Source organism: Patagioenas fasciata, chromosome 1 (assembly GCF_037038585.1).
Source record: "Patagioenas fasciata isolate bPatFas1 chromosome 1, bPatFas1.hap1, whole genome shotgun sequence".
NCBI classification, from domain to species: Eukaryota; Metazoa; Chordata; class Aves; order Columbiformes; family Columbidae; genus Patagioenas; species Patagioenas fasciata.
In genome coordinates, this window is record NC_092520.1 from 5330599 (window position 1) to 5352788 (window position 22190).

The following is a 22190-nucleotide window of genomic DNA, read 5'->3' on the forward strand; positions in this document are numbered from 1 at the left end:
CTCTTTTAATGTAAAACCATCAGCCCTTGTCCTATCACGACAGGCCCTGCTAAAAAGTCTGTCCCATCTTTCTCATCGGCCCCTTTTAAGTATGAATAGGCCACAATAAGGTCTCCCCAGTGCCCTCTCTTCTCCAGGCTGAACACCCCCAACAGGCAAAAATGCTACATTTCTAAAAATACTCCTGCCTGGGCACCCCTCTTGCCCCTGTTCACAAACACCGCACAAAGCTCATATGCCATCCGTATCTTCCACCTCATCTCTACACCCTCTGTGTGTTTATTCCGAGGAGCTGTGGACAGCTGGGAGGAGCGACATCCTCCATCTGCAGAGCTCGTTACCTCGAGACTGCCAGACTGAAGTCTTGGCTACGCGCAGGACTGCATATGTTTGGCTAAACCTGTTTTGAACAATTTAGTTCACAGTCATGAAGGCTGTGTGAAGCTTTGATTCTGATTTGACTGTGCTTTTATCACCTTTAAGTAAGCTAATTGGGAACCAGGTGAAGTCAAGCTGAATTAGACCGTTCCTATATTGAAATTAGTATCCACCTCTCTGTAGGATTTAAGTTGGGTGCTGTGATATATAATATTAGTGTGTAAACCTCTATTTACTTATCTCTGACCTGTATGCTGGTGTTGTTGCTACTTCACGTATACAGCAATGCTTATAGAGCTGTTTATTTTTTTTAATGACTCAGTGAACAGAACATAAGTGAATCCAGTCCAGATTGTGAAGGACTAAACACTGTTATTTGGTAAGAAGTAGTGCCTAAGTGGGTATAAAATTGATGGGTAGATTTATTCTATTGCCCTTTGGACATGTGTCCATCATTACACCCCTCTGGTTTGGCATTCTTCCCAACCACCTCAATAAGGAGAACTGGATGAGGGTGGGACATACCCACTTATTTCCAGAGGCAAGCACTTAGGGTGCGTTTGTGGGTTGACTGGGGAAGGCTTACAAAATCTGAGGTTATTTTCTGCATTGGAGAGGAGAGCAGCCTCCAGCATGACTAAACAAGCCCCTCTCAAACAGACCCCTTGAAAAAAGGTTTGCGAAGAAGAATTATTCTCACCCCTGGGATTTGTGAGGGTAGCATCAGTGCCTTTGCCTCCATCTCCGCAGCGGGTATCATCGAACGGGAGGCATTGATCCCCAGTTCCAGCCAAGACCTCTGCATTCTTCACGATGTCTTTCACTGATGTGGTTGACTTGATTTTATAGATACGTCGGCTGTTGGTGTCGGAGAGGTAGATGGAGCCGGTGATGGGATCTGTGGTCAAGTAATACTTATGAGCTGGGCTGTGGCTGAAAAAAAAGGGCATGACGTTATTATTGTTTTGGAGGATTTGTTTCCTCATGTCAACAGGCAATGCAAGCACTTTAAAGAATAAAAATACACAGGGCAGACAGACTGGGAAAGTGGAGCAGTGCAGGGTGTGTTACAGCACAGGATCCTGAGCTCTGTCACCGATCGCTGTGCCTGGGGTGCTCTCTGGCATGGAAAGTGCCTGCTGGTCTGAGCCTAAATCATGCCAGGAACTACTACAGGTTGAGTTCAAATGCTGGGGATCGCTTAATTTACTCAATATAGACACAGTCCTCAAACTGGTGTTCATGCAGTGCCAGAAAGTGAAGGGGAAGTGTTGTACACTAGGGGCAGAAAACAAAGGGAAGAAACAAAATAAAATCAAATCTGCCCTCCCAAGAAAGACCCCAGGACAAAACCCCAAAAGCAGAGACCCAAGTATAAAGCACTTGGAGATATACTCTTGAAAATCATTGCATCAAGGTTTCTCTTGCTGATTCCAGCAAAGACTCCAGAGTCCTGTCCTACCCTCATGGGGATCTGGGAAAGTCCTGCAACTGAATTTAGCTTGACCTCGACGAAGAGAGAAACCAAATGGTCCTTGGAGAGTCACATTTCGCTTAAGTAAAACATGAACTAGGAGGGAGGCTGAGGAACCCAAACACCAGGACTCTGATCAATCCTGTTCATCCACTGCTTCCTCAAAAACAAGAAAGGGTGGCTGCAAAAATGAGGTGAGCAAACAGAATGATAATGTTTTAGTTCCATCACTACAAAACTAAATGAGCCCAAAACTGAAGAAATGGATCAAGAAGCATCCACTTTATGGAAAACATTTGATGGGACTGGCCAGAAAAAAAACAAAACCAAAAACCAATCCAAAACCGAAAACAACACATGAGTTTAGATACAGTTAAAAAAATTCCCTTTCACAGATTCTATCTGTAGTTTAATATAGACATTAAACTTATTAACTTCCTTTATTAAAATTATGTGTTTACTACCAGTCTGGATTGATCTGTGTCTTTTCTAAGCCTGAAACCAACTGATTAAACTTGTAACACCTGCTGCCTGGACACAGGTCTCCTTTCTTTTAAGAAAGACCAAGTAGTATTTAGAACAAGGAGAAGGTCTCTACTTTTCTCCAAAACACCTGTAAGCTGTCCAAACTCATCAGGTCCCAAGCATTCATAACAGATGTATAGGCCATAGTTCACAATTTTGTGCTTAGTGGAATTGTTCCAGGAGAAGCTGGTGAGAAACCTGAGTGTGTCTCTGATAATAAGAAATTTCCTCTCCCCTTCAACCTTTATGTTAGGAAAATTAACAACTCTTCACACACATAAAAACTACTGAATTATTCTTTGCTTAATAAGCCGTAAGTTGGTTCTTCATTCAAATTACTGAATTCTTGGGGAAACAGCAAAAAAAAAAATAAAAGCCTTTCTGACTTATTCTGGAATATCCCTTGTGATTTATCCTATTAAAGTCTGAACAGATCTCATCTCCACAAATGACACTGATTCTTGCTAAATAAAATGCTCTGACCTTCAAGACAGCTCCAGCCTGACAGTTGAGTCTCCATCTGTATTCCTTCCCAACGACAGCAGCCTGGCCGGGTATTATTTCATTTACCTGGACGTCACTCACACTAAGCAAGTGGCTTCAACCCTGGCGGAAGAAGTTCCCTGCGGGAATCCATCACCCTTTTTGATCAGGGCCTTGCATTTTCCACTGGCTGTCCTAACAAAGCCCGGCTGAGCGTCAATCAGCTTTTGAGTTCTTCATAATCTCTTTTTTGCATGAGAGGTGGACAAGAGGAGGATGTTTTTAATGGCACTTTGCAATTCTTTAGCATCTTAGCCTGGAAAGCAGCGATAGCATTCACCGAGTCTTACAGCAGACGGGCAAAAGCAAATGACTTTCCCAACAATGGAGAGTAACTGTGGCAGGACTGGAAATTCCTGCTCCAGCTCCCCAGCACTATAGCTGTAATTTATTTTTTTTAAATTTCATAGCCTCACTCTAGTGGACTTTATTATTCACAGAATCACAGAATCACAGAATGTGAGGGGTTGGAAGGGACCTGGAAAGCTCATCCAGTGCAATCCCCCCATGGAGCAGGAACACCCAGCTGAGGTTCCACAGGAAGGTGTCCAGGCGGGTTTGAATGTCTGCAGAGAAGGAGACTCCACAACCTCCCTGGGCAGCCTGGGCCAGGCTCTGCCACCCTCACCATGAAAAAGTTTCTTCTCAAATTTAAGTGGAACCTCCTGTGTTCCAGTTTGAACCCATTGCCCCTTGTCCTATCATTGGTTGTCACTGAGAAGAGCCTGGCTCCATCCTCCTGACACTCGCCCTTTATATATCTGTAAACATTAATGAGGTCACCCCTCAATCTCCTCTTCTCCAGCTCCAGCTCCCTCAGCCTTTCCTCGTAAAGGAGATGCTCCACTCCCTTAATCATTATAATTGTCCATGGAATAGATTATAATAAACTATTTTCTAATCCCAGTTCCTGTGTAGAATGGGCACAAACTCTGGTTACTTTTAACCACAGATCAGAGAGCCAGGTAAAAGCAAAATATGAATCCAGTAGGAAAGCTGAATGTTAATTCACACCTAAATTTACAGACTAATACTTCCAATAGTCGCTGGTAACCCAAGCTTAGTTTTATTAATGAGGTCCTGAATACAGAGTAGGGGTGAGTTCAAAGTTCATGATCATTAATAAATTATCTCTGACTGGTTAAACCTTTAATCCTCTGCATAGGTGGATTCCACAGAGGGACACACACCTTGACTAGCAAATGTGCTTTGGAAGAGGTAGAGGTAGAAACTTGTGTTGGTTAAACTACCCATGGGATGATAATAATCTTGGGTGACTTAAAATCGTGGGTCACTTGGTTCTGGATTTCACCTGGTGAGCTGATAGTGGAACTTCTAAGGCATAAAATTGCCTTTCTAAATCTAGTGTTATTAATGGTATGGGCATTCCCAACACAAACTATGTCTTTTCTGCAGCATACCTCTGTGTGAAAAAAAACCCTGCAGCTTTTGTTTAATGCTTCCAGATCCTTCAGGATGAGAGATGCTAAATAAACATACGTCAGTAACGTAAAAGTTCACGAACTGCTTCCGTTCATCTGTGATAATGCGTGAGCACTGGAGCTGGGAACACTGAGACTTGGCTTTTTGTTTAAAGCCACAATCAATAAGCAAATCCAAATGGTAGATTGGACTGATCCTTTCATCCTCTCTCATTTCTCAGTTAGATAATGGACCAAGTCAACAGATGTGACTTTTTACTACTCAGAAGACTTAATCAGTTACAGTATTTGCAATCTTAGAATATCTATCCCCAATATTGACGCCGCCAGCACTAGAAAAGGGCTGTGGGTGAAGAGCTGATTTCCCCTTCAGAGTGTTCCTTTAGCTATTAAAAGGTTTTTCTAGAAGAAAATCTGAGCATCGCGCTGATATTTTAAGCCCCTGAAGCACCAAATCAAAGTTGCAGGGACAGGGCGGGCTGCTCCCAAGCCAAGAACACACACTTTAGTGGGTACTAGTGGGCCTGATGATGTAGTCGTTGCGAATGAGGACAGTAACGTGAGAAGTTCTGGAGGTCAAAGTGACGTGGAGGTGACGTTGTGTCTTTTGTATGCTTGTGATACCACGATGTGCTGGGGAAGCACAGGGAATTCTTCCAAATCCACAAAGATCCCAGTTGTTTGGGGTTGCATAAAGGCTCTCCCATGCACCTGCCTCATCCCCTTTCTTTTTTCACTCCGTTTGGACAGGAGGGTGGCAGCACCATTTGGGGAGCTCTGCAGATAAGTTAAGGGATCCCAACTTGATTTTAAAGCTTTACGTGACTCCTTACACACAAGAACAAGGAAGTAAAGTGGTACAAAGTGGGTGAACAGGCAGATGTCTGACACTCAGGGGTTGCTTCTGTTGTACTAGAATCAATGCACAGGCTTTGAGCAAAAGTCATTATTATTCCCTTGGGCTCAGAGCCCACGTTTTGGAGGAGTCTGAGGAAGGAAGCTCCTGCTCCAGTGTGGGAAGCCAGGCTCTAAGGAATAAAGATGAGAAAAGGGAGATGGTCCTTGGTTTCAGCAGGTTTTCCATAATATGTCAGCACAGCAGACTGCACATTTTTATGTGTTTTTGTTCATATTAATCTCACTGACCTTCAGACGTGGATGCTCACATCTGAACTGGCTGCATTAACTCCCTTAATTGTCAATAGTGCTTTTTAGGTATGGTTCATCTGACTTATTTTCAACATATACCTTACGACATGAACTGCATTTTAGTTTATCAAGTGCAAGGGCATCTACCAACTCCTCGAAAGGACAACTTTGGTGAATGGTAACAGCACAGTTCTGGCTCCCACTGTGCTCAACAGACAGGAGCATTCACAACACCAAAGTGAGTTACCCAAAACAGCTGATCTGAATAAACCCCTGGGGCTTTTTTGGATCTGATATCTCATGAAACCACCTCTGTAAAGCTTTCTGTGCTAGCTGCCCTCTTTGCCTCTGATCCTTGCTGGCCACACGAATTTGCTGGTGACTAAAGAACTACAGAATTCCTGCGGCCAGAGTTTTTTGTTCATCGGGGCTGTGTTTCCATGGCTCCATGCTAAGCACCCTGCAGCTCACAAATAGAGGATTTTATTATAGCTGGTGTGAGGAACTGGTCTTTTTTTTGTCCCTGGGTGACATTCAATAGATTAATGCACAAGGAGGCCACACAGTGCAGCGAGCTGAATTTACACTTGGCCTTTTTAGTGTTTTCAGTTTCTATGCGATGCCCAAAGCTCTTCTAGTGTCACAGGCTGGATAATAAAACTTCATAGCAGCGCCATAAGCCAACCCAGAGACTGCAAAGGACTTTTGATCTCATCCTAGGGCAGTTTTCTGAGATATCTCTCTGCCTCTAATCGCAGATTTGTCTCTCTAAGGTATGAATGGAAACCAGAAAGGAAGAATACATTTAAGTGCGGCCACTTTCTGCATATTTGCAAGACAGCAATGCCTCACTGCCCTCCACGTTCCTGCAGAGAAAAGATAATGATAATTCACTGCAAACTGTTATTGCCATGTTTGGAACACGTCATTAGCTTCTGTAAGCCCATCAAGACAGGTCCATACGCAGACATACTAGAGTAAGTTCCTATTAATCTATTACTGAATGACAGATGGGGGTAAACTTGGAGGCATCATGACTTGGGGATGCTTTTTGGGTTAGCTAACATCTCCCATTTTGGCTGTTGCAGAGTTAGACCTTGGCTACCTAGGCTGTGCTGTAGAGCCAAGCCTATTAGCTGGTAGCTCCAGAACCTCTGCAGATCAAGTTCACCACAGACTATGTAGTGGGGAGGAATCCTTTCCCCTGAAGCTTTTTAATATGGATTGCAGCTTTTCCAAACCACTAAGATTTAGTGCTGGGGATCTCACCCTTTGCAACTGTTGCCCGTCAATGGTGTCAAGCTGAGGACCTTCTGGAACTCAAAGCACTGGAGCTTTAGTGGCTACACCCACTCATTCCCCTGCAGCTCAGGAAAAAAAAGGCTTCCTAACAAGAAGTATTACAGCAAATGACAAAGAACAGCTGCTAACTCACATGGATCCCTCCCTTAAAGCGGTCACAGATGGGAAGAGTTGGTCTAGAGCTCCTCACCTCCTTCCTCCCTCACCAGTCCCCTTTGGACTGCACTGAAGCCAGCAGGTCTTGGCTTGCTTTCATTTCAACTCTTAGCTTTTAGGACTTGCCTAAAGGCTGAAGCTCTGCCAACTTTATAAGGCTCTGGTGGCATCATTTGTGGTCAGTCCATATATCTTCACTCAGTTGTTGCCTTCATATATAAAAACTCTTCTCAAAACAGGTATTCAGTTCCTGCCCTTCACTGTCGGAGCAGGCGCACTTTAGCAGTTGCGTATTTCTAGGGCTCTAAGGATACAGCCTGGCTGTTTCTAAGAGAAATGAGTTTTTCTATTGCCTTCAAATGATGTGAAAGAGGAGCTCTGGGGCTGGAACTCAGCCTGATGAAGACGGTCAGCACAGAGGTCTTGTGTACCAACCTCCCAGCCCTGCTAATAAATGCTTTGGGCCAGCCCGTTACACCGTGGAAGCTCAGCCCTTCATTAATGTCCTGGCAGTAAGGCAAAATATACCCAGTTTCTACTCCATTGCATTTCCAGGCATACAGATAAAATGAACATTTCTGGGTTTGCATAGCCTCTGTGAAGTCAAGGAAAAAGTAAATAAAAAACATGTAGCAAGAAAAATCCCCAATCCCAAATGCAAAAAGAAAATCAAGCAAAAAAATCCGAACTCCACAATCTAAGCTTCTAATTTAGAAAGCAACCAGGGAGAAGGATGGGAAACTTGTCAGAGCCAGAGAAGTCCTTGCAAACACAGACAGTGACAGGAGGTTGACATCTTCCTGAATGCAACTGATTGGATCAAACTCACTGAAACTCCAGTGAACCCGAATGACAAATATTCTTAGTGACAAAGCTCCAATTTAGGACTCTCTCTTTCATCTTGTTTTCTTGTCATTACTCTTTCTCTTTCATTATTGCGTTTCCTGGCTAAGGTTCTGAGTCACACTAGCTCCTGCCTGAGCCTGACATCCTTTCACAAAATTCGAAGGCTTTCTATGAAGAGCTCAGTTACAAAACCTTCCTTCCCTAGCTGGGTGATGTTGGGGTACACCTGGCCCTTCATTATCCCAGTTACACTCTCCAAAACTCAAAAAGAAGACATTTTACCATATGAGAATTATTTTCCCCATCATAGCTGTTCCAGTGACCTGTATCCTGATGGTTCCCCCACTTTGCTTTCTTGCTTAATTCCCACCCTCCTCCTCTCATTACCCTCGTGTCTGCACCTCCCCTGTCTGCATCTCCAACAGCTCATGCAGAAATCTGTGCGACTCTGTCCCGTGATTAACGGCTCCCAGTTCTGATGACTGATCGCCTCTGCCAGTTTTAATCACGACAGCTTCATTTGCTATTGAATCATCTGGAAATGGCACTTGCGGCTCTGCTGTGTGACAACATGCAACAAGACAGGGAGCGGCATAAGAATTCTCTACTGGTTGGCTTACCTATGTCTGAAATCTTTATTTCTGACAGAAGACAGGAAAGCAGGGAACAGAAGAAAGAACGAGGTGTTAGCAGCTCAGTTCGATGCATTATTAGCAGATTGAAAACTTGACAGTATCTGTATCATACAATGCAATAATAAATAAAGACTTAGCTGGAATGACACTGATATATTTTATATTGGATATTACTTGGCAGCGAGCTTGCTTATGTACCGTTGCATATCACAAAGCAAGCGTGATCTCACCTGCTTGGAGTTATTCCCTTATGCAGGAGATAGGACCCGACAGACTTTATCGTTCAGAGCAGTACTGAGCTAAATATATGTAAATGCAAATATCTTCACAGTTTTTTCACTCTCAGTCAAAGCAAAACCTTGTGATTTACAAAGTTTAACAGTCGCACAGTTATGGGTGGCAGTTCATTGCTGTAACCTCATGAACTGTAGCCCAGAAGACTGAAATTATGCTGAGCTGGACATTTTTCATGGGTCTAGTCACATATCCAGCTGCAGTTATCTGCGACCCACAGCGCATTTGCTTTCCTCTCCCCAACAGAACACTACGCTCTAAAGACGCTACCCCCAAACAAAACCCAAAAGCCAAATAGCGAGGGTGTTAATCTCCAAGGAGATTCTGATTTGAGAAGACACAGGCAAACTCTGTTTAGTCCAAAAGCGATGGCTTTCCTCCATCGCTTTTAGTCAGCCTGCATCTGAACCCACTTACTTTATAGCACACCAGAGTGAAGAAACGTTTATTAGATCCAGTAACCTAAGTGTTTGCACAGACGAAGCAGCAATCGTTCCAGCAGATTTAACTCTGGAGTAAATTTAACTCTGTGGCTCTACACAAGAGCCAGGAAGGCCACTCTGTCAAGGTTTCCAATTTACTCTTTTCCAATCAGGAAATACTCTGCAAAACCTCCATGGGTCTGGTATTTCCACTGACAATGAAACAGGGATTGGGTTTTCGCAATTGCACTTGTGGGAATGAGATATTAATCCCACTCAGTTGCAATGGGATTTGGGCCCCAAATCACCTAGGCTCTTCTGGAAATATCACCTTTGGTCATTAAAATAACTTTCTGGCACTGGAAGAACATTACATTCTTTAACGTGGACCAGGGCTGAAGATTTATCCCAGCTTCCCACCTTACAAACATGAGAGATATTATGTTCTCGTATGCCATAAAACACGACAGCAAGAATCGGGTTCTTGCTTATTTACTCAAAAGGTTTCCCAGCCCTTTGGGATGTGGTTGCAAACATCTCCCTGGGGGTTTCCTAACTCAGCGACTCCTCCTGATGTCCTTGTCACCCTGTGAGCATAGCAAGACAGCTACTCTTTGAGTGTAATGTTTGTCTGGATCCTTTTTATCCTATACTATGCTCAATGACGATGGTTCTCTGTGCCAAATAAGACCTTCAGCAAAGTCTAATTACTGTGGTTCTCTAGTAAGCTTCCACATGGCAGTCCTTACAGAAATGGAGCATTACTTTTGTCCCCAGAAACCGGGACACTCAATCTGAGTAAGGCAGGGAGATTCTGACTTTCTGTGAGGCTCTCACTTTCAGACCAGACCTTGAGAGGTGGTGGGAAGGTTCCCATTCACCATGCTAACCTTGCATTGACTTTAGGTGAGGTCTTTTAGGCAGAGGAGCCTCACTCACAAACACTGCCTTGACTCTATTGACTGTCCTGGAGTGGGTCTTGCCTGGTCACAGAGTCCAGAATCAAGCCCTGGTGCTTTGAAGTGGGTCATTTTCTTTGTTGCGGAAATTTTACAGAGGAAAAGTATCCTCAGTGAGGTCAATTTTAAATTTTGATTCAGTCACAATCTATTTCATTTTTTCAGAACTTGTGACAAATGTATATTTTTCCTTCCTCCCCCCTTATTTTAATGGATATTCCTTCACAAGTCTTCCTATTTCTCCTAGTATTTCTTTCCCCTTTGTTATTTGGGGTTAAAAGGAAACACTTGCTTTCAGATGATCCATCTATATATTCACCTTGACATTGCTGTTCAGCTGGGAACTGAGGGGGGCTGATATGTTTGTCCCCCCCAAAATAACTAGAAAAACGCAGTCCGTGACTCCCTAGGTGATCACCCTGTCTTAATTATGAATGATTATCTATCCCGATTAACCTCTACATATCACCATCAGTGCCGTGTCCTTCCGAGTTCAGGTTATCTCAGAGGCTGAATTCACAGTGGTCTCTATCTACACCAAAAGACAGACATCAACACAGTTTGGCTTAAGAGCACAGAAACGTGTCAATATTTTCGGCGTGTGATTCAATTCAGGAAGAACTTGTTAGGTCTGTGTTTCTCTAGTGTAAATCAAAGTCAGCAGAGTTGCAGAAGAGGCAAATCTGAGCAGAATTATTTCTGTTTTGCTGTGTTTTCTTTTAAACAGTTTTGCTCTTTTTTCCTTTCAGGTACATAAGATTTCTGCAGAATTTAAGGGTGTAATGATAACGTCCCCATTCAGCACAGTGTACCTCAGCTCCAGGATGTTGGTGACATTGCCAGAGGGAAAGATCCTTCGGATGTAGTTGAAATCTCCAACATAAAGACTTCCATCAGACCCACATGTGAGGGCAACGGGAGCCAGAAGTTTGTTCCCATCTGCCAGACCATTGCAGCTTGGACACGAAATGCTACGTCTGCGGCCGTTGCCCATAATGCTTCCGATTACAGGTGGCTGCTGGGAAATAAACTGGTTTTCCCCATTGCCTTTATGCAAGATACCTAGAGAGAGAAGACAGTAATAAGGAAATTAAAAGAGAGACAGGGTACTGAGACCAAAGGGAGCACAAACTGGCAATGCTGGATGCCAGCTGGGGAATTTGTCAAGAGGCAAGGAGGTTTATCACTCTTCATAGTGATGTTTTGTGACAGTTGCAAATGAGAAGCCCCTTATCTGAAGTAAATTTTTATAGACTTATTTCTTTTCTTGGAGAAGAAAAGTATGTAGGGTGAACAAGACTGTCTTTACCTTTGAATTAAATATACTTTTCAGCCTCTCATGTATTCTCACCTGCCTTTTTCTGTCCATCCTTGCCCTGTATTTTTCAGTCTATAAGGTAAAAAATAAAATACACACAGCTCACAGAAAGAGAAGGGACAGAAAGACCACAGTGCATTCTGTAGAGAAATGTTTCATCTGCAAAACTTTAGAGCAGCTTTGCTTACGTTCCTTATATTATAAACGCAGTGTTTTCAGCAGGGAGGTGAGCTGAACTAGATGGTTGCTCCCATACCACGGCTATCATCCTGTTCTGATCGGCTTCCAAGCCTCCCTGCTCTAGTCTTGAGCAACCTTCAAGGACCCTTGCACCTTCCATTCTCCTTTATGACCCATGAAGACATTAATTTCTGCAAGCACGTTTGCACATTGGAGGACGGTCCTGGGTGGATTTATGGTCAGTGGTACGTCCAACCTGAACAAACTTGCCTTTGTTATTTTAGGAATATTTTCCTTGTTAATCTGCTTCTTTTAAGACACTACAAAGTTATGCATGCTGACTTTCAACTCCTTCATGATGGCCAGCTTCTTTTGGATTTATGCACACCTTATTACTTCTAAATGTGGGTTATCAGAAATAACTTATTAGTAAAATACATGAAAGAGTACATGTGTTGATCACATTTCTCTCCTTTTCTTGAATTCTCAACACTAAGAAGCAACTGAGCCTTGCAACACTGCTATGTGTTACAGCCAACCTACCACTTTGTATGTTGAGGGCATGATGTTTGTCCAGGGACCATCCTCCCAGTTTGGAAGCATCGATTTCATAACCCTGAAGCACAGCCGTCCTCTTCTCCCACAGGATCAAGTCAGGACAGGATTCATACTCATAACCTACCGAAACTATGAACAAGAAGCAAAAGACCCCCCCAGATTAGTAACCCAGAAATGCACAATCAACACACAGAGAGTTTCAACCCAGGAGGGTTAAGAGCTTTTCTACAAGAAACTGCCAATTTTATTTAAAATGTCATCATCACAATGCAGAGTCTTAATATTTTTCTCTTTAAAGGCCATCCCGCATTTAAAAAGGTCAACACAGTCATACATGTTGGGTAAATGTGCTAAATATTTAAAAGGGATGATTTTAAAGACACATTTTAAAACAATGGGTATTTGAGAGGGCAAACTCCCAAATGGGAGCATTTTACTCCTGTCTACTATCTTGGATAAAATACTGCATGTCAGGAACTTGCTAAAAATCCTGGTCCTTTCCTGGAAAGTTAAGACATACAAATGAGACATGGGACAGCAAGTCCCCTAGAGACAGAAATCTTAGGCCAGGTTGACTTGTGGTCATTGCTAATGTCAAAAAGGCTTGGATTGCTGTGATGTCTAATCAGAGCCTTTTAGGAGTAGCTCCGCTGAACACACTGGAGTTGCTTAAGAGTAAAATGATGTCACTAGAAGGAAAATTATGTTTTCGACATAATAATGACTCCTTTATGATTTTCTCAGAAGAAACGGGACCGCTCTCATTGGTTTGCTTTTCTTCTGCCCTACCGATCTTTTCAGTGCTAACAGCTGAAGCAGAGCAGAACTACAAGTTCTATACAAATGAAAAGCAATTACATAACTTTTCATTAGATAAAAATAAAGTTCAGATCTCACAAATTTCCTAGCATCCTTAAAAAGTGCTGAGCACTGAGTGAACTCAGGATCACTCATCAAATACAGACTTTTGCAGAATCTGACGGTATCAAAGGAAGATGTAGTTTAGGAAACGAGGGTTTCTAGAGGTGGGAATCATTGAAAGCCTGAATACTCATGTACTCAGCCCTGCTTGAGTCCTTTATGGCTGCAGAGCTACACTGTGGAGCACTCCAGGCCCCACTGCTGACCTAGCACTTTAAAAAAGCATGTCAATGTAGTCTTTAAGATACTCTATCAGGACATGTTTCTCAGTGTAGACTCCAAACTTGGTTGTATAGAATCATAGAATCATTTTGGTTGGAAAAGACCCTCAAGATCATCAAGTCCAAACATAACTCTGGCACTAAACCATGCCCCTACGAACCTCGTCTAAATGCCTTTTAAACCCCGTCAGGGATGGTGACTCCAGCACTGCCCTGGGCAGCCTGTTCCAGTGCCTGACAACCCCTTCTGGGAAGCAATTTTTCCTAATACCCAACCTCAACCTCCCCTGGCGCAACTTGAGGCCGTTTCCTCTGGTCCTGGTGCTTGTTCCTTGGGAGCAGAGCCCGACCCCCCCTGGCTCCAAGCTCCTTTCAGGCAGTTCAGAGATCAGAAGGTCTCCCCTCAGCTCCTGTTCTCCAGCTGAACCCCCCAGGTCCCTCAGCCTCTCCCATCACACTTGTGCTCCAGCCCCTCACCAGCTCCGTTCCCTTCTCTCAACTCGCTCCAGCACCTCAAGGCCTTTCCTATAGTGAGGGGCCTGAAACTGAACACAGTATGCAAGGTGCAGCCTCATCAGTGCCCAGTACAGTGGCACGATCACTTCCCTGCTGCATTCACAGCACAGCTTCTTGCCCCACCATAGCAGCTAAAATCACTTGGTTTATTAAGCCTGGAGAAGAGGAGACTGAGGGGAGAGCTCATGGCTGCTACAGCTTCATCACAAGCGGAGGAGGAGGGGCAGGCGCTGAGTTCTTCTCTCTGGTGGCCAATGACAGAACCCGAGGGAATGGCAGGAAGATGTGCCAGGGGAGGTTCAGGTTGGACATGAGGAAAAGGTTCTTCACCCAGAGGTGCTGGACACTGGAACAGGCTCCCCAGGGAGGTGTCACAGCCCCAAGCCTGACAGTGTTCAAGAAGAGACTGGACAACGTCCTCAGACACACGGCGTGAACTGTGGGGTTGTCCTGTGCAGGGACAGGAGTTGGACTCCATGATCCTTGTGGGTCCCTTCCAACTGAGGACATTCTATGATATATTCCACCTTTTGCCCCGGGAATTGGGTGGCATGGATTACAATGCTTGGTGCTGGGGATGTGGCATATTGAGTATGAAGAGCCGCCCTATTCTCTGCCTTGCAGCCCCTGACAGTCTTTTGCAGATGTCAACGAATGCACAAGTGAAAAGACCATCATGCGTTTGGGATGGCATTCTTGAATGGGTAATGAAGATCAAGCTAAAATTAGAGCAATGCTGAAGGTCAGGCATGAGGAGCAGTGGAGATCAGGGCTCAGTTCTAGGGATTTCTTTCAAAGCAGTGCTGACAGCTTTCAGCTGTATGTGAGACGCAGCCAAAAGCCTGTAGTCCCAGCTCATTCCTTCTGTATGAATATGATGGTAGCAGCTCAGGATGTATGTGCTGGGCCATGAGCCAGAGAACAGATAAGTGTTCATCTGTTGGGGAAATGTCTGCTGGCTGAACAGCTGGGCCAAATCCTCTCCAAAGAAACAGCAGGGACTATTTTATGTGTTAGCAGTTGGACCATACCCATGTAGGACAAGGTCTGTGCAGTGCCACTTGGCTACTTCTAGAAAGAGACACAAGCCCCGAGGTCACTTACCAAAAGCTTCTGAGAGCCCATACACCTTCTGGCTGTAGACATCTGTCTTATCCCAGATGAAATAATAGGACAGGTCCGGAGCAGCTGCAAACCACTTTCTGAAGAGGCGTCCCTCGACGGCCACCATGAGGTGGACTTTCATCAGGTTGAAAGGGATGGTGGGGTGGGTCATGCTGATCCTCAGCACTGATTTGTAGCCAGCTGTGCGACTGCTCAGGTAACTCACTTTTATTTTACTGCCGGAAACATTAATCTCCTCCTGTAGGGCCTGTGGAAAAGCAATCCAGGAGGTGTTAAATCAGCAGCGAGGAGACAGGAAAAGGCAGTGAAGCTGTGATTTATCAAACACACCTTTATAAAAGCGCTGGTAGACATGTCTAAAAAAGCACACCTAGTAGGCATCGAGTATGAAATCATATCTGTAATTTATAGGGTTAGTTGACGAAGCCAAGGAATGCCCCCATCTTTCTCCATCTCTGTTACATGGGAGAACAGAAGACCAAAGTATCACATTTAAGTCAGTGTTTACAATGGGACTCACTGTTAAAAGGAGTCCCAGGACTTACAGTGAAAGAACATTGGGGTCTGAGATCAGCCCATCACTTTAGCCTCCATTTTATCTTGGGAGGTTTCTACGGCTGCTAATTTTTGTCTCCTGGCTTCTTTTTCCCAGTAAGAAAATTAAACCCTGCTTGGCCTGTATCATAGAATCGTTTTGCTCGGAAAAGACCTTTTAAGATGAGTCCAATGTCTCAGCCTGACCCACCACCATCAACCCCTTTCCCTTCCCTTTCATTCTCCCTTCCCTTCCTTTTCCAGATTCCTCTATATTCTAGGTGAGTTGCTTTGTCTTCTCCTTCAGCCATGAGTGTGGATATTTCTGACTGAGTAGGACTCACAGGTTTCCATTTGATTCCCAAATTTCACAAAATACGAAAGAGTGGGAAAAGTTTTGTCTGCCCCTGTTCTGCTTTGAGAATTGAGAAATCTCAGTAAAGATGGAATTTTCAGCTAATTTATCTGCTAAAGTGCTCGTTACAGAGGGGGTGGACTGGATAACCTTTGAAGGTCCCTTCTAACCCAAACTGTTCTATGATTCTAAGATTCTATGAAATGTAAGCAAATTTTCTGGAAAGTGATCCAGTTTACATCCCCGACACCATGCTGATTCTTCCATGCAAAATACTATTGAAAAGGGCATTTCTTTCTGAAGGTTTATGAGAAAAAAATCGAATTGTCACTTTCCAGAAAATGTCACTCTTAGGTCCGCACGCAACATGGACATTGTCAGCACAAGATGGTAACCTCCAGCAAATTGTGAAAGATAAAGGCAGAAGCTTGGCAGTGAGTTGGAAAACTTGGTCTGTAAATGGGATGTGTCAGAAGGTCACAGCTGCCACTGTTCTCTCCTGTGCCACTTCTGAAATACTTTAGTGTGCTGGACCCTAAATGAGCTGTGAAAATACTTCCCCAGCAATCATCTGTAATATTAAGAGCATGGAAGCTTGAAGGCTGGTACGTAAAGAGATCCACCCATCAGGAAGGGATCATAGAATCATAGAACAGTGTGGGTTGGAAGGGACCTTCAAAGCTCATCCAGTGCCACCCCTGCCATGAGCAGGGACATCTTCACCAGCTCAGGTTGCTCAGAGTCTCATCCAGCCTGGCCTGGGATGTCTCCAGGGATGGTTCATCCACCACCTCTCTGGGCAACCTGGGACAGGCTCTCACCACCCTCAGGGGCAAAAATTTCTTCCTCAAGTCTGGCCTGAATCTCCCCTCTTTTAATTTAAGACCATCACCCCTTGTCCTATCACAACAGGCCCTCCTAAAAAGTCTGTCCTTGTGGGAGATTTGAGGGATTTTCTTGAGGTTGTTGTGTGGATGGGTTTCTATTAGATGGAGATTTATTTCTGAACTAGCCAAAGCAATCTCAAGGCCAGCTTGAAGGCTGAAAAACACCACCTGCTGTGGGAGTGAGGCCTCAGGGCCTCACATAATGTAAATCAACAGACCTATTAGCAGTGAGACTTGGGTGTGTGGACAGCTCGTGGATATGGGCAATATCCAATCAGCTAATGCATGCTTGGAGTGTGGACGCGTGATCAGGAAATAACTGCATATATAAGGAGGCTTGTTTCTGTAATAAATGGCTTCGCTTGAATTCATATTGGATTGTGCGGAGTCCATGAGTTTTCGCCCTCGCATGTCCCCATCTTTCTTATCAGCCCCTTTTAAGTCTGGAAAGGCCACACTAAGGTCTCCCCGGAGCTTCTCTTCTCCAGCTGAACACCCCAGCTCTCTCAGCCTGTCCTCCCAGCAGAGCTGTTCCAGCCTCGCATCATTCCTGTGGCTCCTCTGGACCTTTGCCAACAGGTTCATCACAGCCATTCTGGTGTCCTCCAAGCTACATGGCTCCTATACTCAACCCCTTTGATGTGGGAGCAGCAAACTTGCCTGGAGTGACAAGTTGCTCATCTCTTACAGGTTTTCTGTTTAGCATTATCAATAATGACAAATTGCGTAACCTGCCCCCTGAGAAGACCTCTTCTAATCTGCCATCCAAGGCCCAACACTTTTTCAAGTGATAACTTACAGCTCTGAGCGTTGCAGCACTTGACAAACAGACACATCCCGAAGTTCAAGTGCCGTTCCACTGTGCTCATAAATATTTACTGTCTGTAATGCAGCCTTTTCGATTTACATATCTCAGTGCTTAGGAGGCTGAGAAATGACAGAATTGGGAAAACCCAGGAATTTAAAAATATATTTTATGAGCTCAGCAACAAGCTGAGCTGGGACCTGGCTGAACCAGAAACCAGCTGAGCCGAGCTGCAGTAAAGGTGGTCCCTTGTATCAAATCTGTCTTCATCTGTAACCACTCTAGGAAAAAGCCAGGCAGAAATAATTGTCACAGAGGTACTGTTTGCAATGTCTGGTTCAAATCCCCGTCAGAAATATTTATTTGTGTCTGCCACGGTCTGTCTCTGCTGTCTGTCACTCCAGAGAAAGGGTCAGCACGGCAGTGCCAGAGCCCTGAGCAGCACAAGGGCTTGGGTTTAAAGGCAACTGCTTAAAGAGTGGGTTCAAATGGTAATTCCAATTATCTGGGATGCATTTGTAGATTGTAAGTAGCGCTGAACCAGCAACAAAGCAGGGCATTGGTGGGGGGGAATATAATCCTGTAGGACATTGGTGGGAGAAGAGGGGAAAAATAAGCTTTAAAATACTCTGAATGCATCAAAAGTAATGACAGTTGAATTGTGCCCGTATTTCTATTTGATAATTGCTGTTTGGACCAGACAAATTCATATGTTGTGTCTGGGGTCTTTGTCAGTTACTAGTGCTCTCTAGAGTTTATTATAGCCTAATCAACACAATCTGCTCTTTAAAAGTTGTCCGGCCACCGGGCCAGTCATGCAGAAGAGCTGGTTCTTCAGGCTTACTAGGGATTTTCACTATTTAGTAATTTTCACTGCTGTGTTTCCTTCACTCCTGGATGTTGATCTGTACTTGCATTAGTAGCAATTCTTCCACTTTTTGCATGAGACAATGTAGAAAATCTTGTTTCTGTGTGTTGGGTTACACATTTCTCTTACAGCTGCTCTTCACTCTGCCAGTACACAAGGCAAGGAACAATCAGTCTTCTTTTATTTTTCTCTTTGAGAATATGACGCTCAGAATGAATTTTGAGAAAGAAAGTCATTTAGGACCTGATTCGGGGGCCTTAACACCAGCACCTAATGCTGTTGAAATGTTCTCTGGCATCCAAAACCTTCCTGAGATCTGAAGCTACAGCTGGAGGCCTGAGGAAACACTTCAGGACATCTTAAATGGCACCAAATTCATCTTCAGGCACCTGAATCAAACACTTAAAATGTACTTTTTGGTCTTTTGAATGCAAACAGGTAGAGGACACTGCATTTATTTGTTGGAGCTCATGAGGTTCCTATCTGCCCACTTGTCAAAATCTCTTTCCTTGCTCTGCCATCCACTTGTCACCTCCTCCCAGCTTTGTGCTCACACCTTTTATATTTAACATTTCTCTACTGAGAAACACATTTTATAAAATGCAGCTGCAGCAACTGACAGCGACGTTATTTTTTATTGTGTATATATCCAGTATAGGAATGAAAAATAGTTAATTTATGAAATAAAGTACTGTCAGGACTCCGCCATAAAGTCAGATTGTCTTGTATACTCCCGCACCACAAGCTCTGTTACCCTTTAGCTGTCAGCGTTTGAAGAGGAATACAGTTTTAGAGGTTTTAGCTCAATAATTTGGCATGTGTGAAAAGTACTGCTCATCATTCATGGGATTCATCTTCTCTAAACTTAGGAACCTAAAAGTTAGGGGTCTTCTCTGAACTTCTGGGTCTCTTCATGGCCAAAGGGCTCTTTAGAAGGTTGTTCTTGCCATGTAAGCTTAAGGGTGGGATTCAATTTCAATTCATGGCATCTAGATATGGATGTCAGAGTATAAATGTATGCATGTGAGGTAGGTACGTAAGCATCAATTAGAGTCAATGGAAATCTAAGTGATACCGTCAGTGTGAACTGGATACCTTCAAGCTGGTCAGCTTAATTGATCTACAGGCTCTGCTGGCGGTATTGATAAGATTCCTGTCAGCTTTAATGGGAGCTCAGACATCTAGCACGCATCCAGGCGATTGTGCGTGAACACCTCAAAGCGAATCCCACTAAGGTCTTAATTAGATTCCATAACTGCAGGTGTCTAGTGCAATTTGGGATGTTCAAGTTATGCGTGAGATTCACAAGGGGTTGGCAGATGTAATGCAGGACACTGATAGGGGATTAGTCCAGACTGGGAGTCAGAGATCACGCACGATATCTTCAGGACACTTCAAATGGCACTAAACATCTACGATGAGGGTGGTGAGAGCCTGTCCCAGGTTGGCCAGAGAGGTGGTGGATGAACCATCCCTGGAGACATCACAGGCCAGGCTGGACGGGGCTCTGAGCAACCTGAGCTGGTGAAGATGTCCCTGCTCATGGCAGGGGTGGCACTGGATGAGCTTGGAAGGTCCCTTCCAACCCAAACTATTCTAGGATTCTATGAAATTTTTCTCCTTGGTTCAGGCGGTTCATACCTGGATTTCAGGAATGATAGGACCTTTCTCTGAGCAGGAACTTGCAAAAGCTGTCAGAGGAGATGGGGAGACCACAGGGTTTGGCCGGGCGAAGTTACTGAGGTCACAGCTTGGGATCTCATTCTCTTCGTGCCTCATGACTATGGTTTCCATCACGAAGAAGCGATCCCAAGGCAGCCACAGCGTGTGCTCCTGGGTGATGAAGGGAGCGCGCTCAAAGTGCAGGATAATGGAGATGCCACCAATGGTAACGAGGTCGAAGCTGTTTTGAGAGATGAAATACAAAATTAGTGCAAGCACCACTCTGTTTGTAATAATACCACAGCAAGGACTCCCAGAAAAATCATTGCAAGAAATATCATCAGCCACATTTCACAAGCATAAAACCTGCATCCCAAAGTGGCTTTTGCTGAGTAAGAGCAAGTACCAGAGGCAGGAGTCCAAACCCAGCTTCTTTGCATGTTGTCCTCATCTATATTAGAACATACCCATCTCTTTTTTTGAGACAAATGTTTATCCTCATTAGTGCTTTTCCAGTGTTATTTGATCATACATACTAATTTTATTTTATTTTTTTTAGAAGCATCTATCATCCAAACACAGTCACAGACTGGATCAGTTCACATGATGAGATAAACTTTTTGGAAAGCTGTTTCCCTGACACACCATCCCATAAATTGTCTTGGCATCACTGTCAACCTGACTAGAACCTAATGCACCCCAGGGAACATGTGGAGCCCAGTCACGGACCTACTGGAGGAGGCACGGGGACAAAATCAACACCACACAGACAGTGTCTGTACCACAGCAGCCAGCACATGTGGTGGTTTTTGACTCTTAAAGCAGGGCAGATAATGTACTGCCTGTGGTCTGCAACTTCACCCTATGTTACCTTCCAGCCAAGTGGCTTTTCTGCATGTGTAACATTGGATAATGTTATGTCAGGCCCTCCAGAGCTGTACGGAAGGATGTTACTCCATAAGGAAAACATTCCTCCTCTTCATGTAAAGGTTTGGAGTTTTCTTAGTTTTGCATTTAAACTTTATATCTTGTTGGAGACGGAGATTTTATGAAGTATCACAGGATGTATCTACTACACACAGACTCAAAAAAGAAGCATTAGCTGAGAAAGGAAGGGGTTTCAGCACAATTTGTGGACCTCTCATTTTGAGGCATGACAATTTGAAGACCATCTCTGAGGCACCTTGCAACTGCAAGATAAGACAGAAACTGAAAAACGTATTTAAAATTATTTTCAAATTAATTATGAGGCTTTCAGATTGCCTACAAAAATCCCAGAGGAGCAACGAGGGGTATGAATGACTTCTAAAATAATTTTTTGCAAGCAAACATTTAGAAGAACCTTTTATTTTTTTATGGCTGATAGACCGAGGTGCCATTTAGTAAATACAATTACTAAAAGAAAGTTATTCAGGAAAGAATTTTAAATTGAGTCCATGGGAGGGAGCGGAAAGCACTTTAAAAAGCTAAATACATGTTTATTCTACCACTCGAGTTGGGGCATGAGCTTCCCAGACCTATGGAGCTTGGCTTGCAACAGCCCGACCAGTAACTCGCTGGTCCTTGCCAGCAAAGCTGCGCAGCATTTGTACTTTGATGAGAACATTTTTAACAGTCAATTAGCATTTGGCAAGCCCTTCAGCTAGGAGGGAGAAGATTGCTCTGTGTGAATCCCAGGCACTGAAAGGGGCAACGGGAGGAAAGAAACAAACATTACAAATGATGCTCAGCAAGTTTTTAGGCAAGCGGGAAGAGGTTTCATTTGGAAAAAAACTCTCGTTTCGCTCCTTTGTGAAAGGTGCTTGGCTGGGTTAGGGATGGTAACCTGCCGGGGGGGAACATCTTTGCCTCTCCTGCATCCCCAAAATGGGATGCGGAAGGAAAGCATCACCTCAGCACCACAGCAGCTGTGAAAACACAGAGACACGCAGTATTTTTAGCAGGCGCTGCTGCTCACAAGCTGTTTCTTTTTTTCCCAGAGTCACAGGGTGCAGCTTTGAAGTTACCGCATCTGGAATATTGTGTCCAGTTGTGGCCCCTCAGTTCCAGAAGGACAGGGAACTGCTGGAGAGAGTCCAGCGCAGGGCAACAAAGATGCTGAAGGGAGTGGAGCAT

The 22190-nt window shown here is 44.2% G+C and overlaps 1 protein-coding gene across 12 annotated transcripts in view; it reads right to left on the reverse strand.

Moving 5' to 3' along the window:
• Nucleotides 1–22190, reverse strand: part of TENM4 (teneurin transmembrane protein 4) — a 1673798-nt gene that overhangs the window by 60297 nt on the left and 1591311 nt on the right. For 9 of the 12 annotated variants that reach the window (XM_071817725.1, XM_071817645.1, XM_071817681.1 and 6 more), the window contains 6 exons: nt 20055–20316; nt 14944–15211; nt 12167–12310; nt 10938–11187; nt 8436–8456; nt 1079–1311 (listed from right to left, as the gene is read on the reverse strand). In XM_071817725.1, coding sequence (XP_071673826.1) covers nt 1079–1311; nt 8436–8456; nt 10938–11187; nt 12167–12310; nt 14944–15211; nt 20055–20316 — 1178 coding nt within the window. The remainder of the gene's footprint in view (nt 1–1078; nt 1312–8435; nt 8457–10937; nt 11188–12166; nt 12311–14943; nt 15212–20054; nt 20317–22190) is intronic. The other 3 variants (XM_071817803.1, XM_065833158.2, XM_065833180.2) reach the window with 1 other exon arrangement.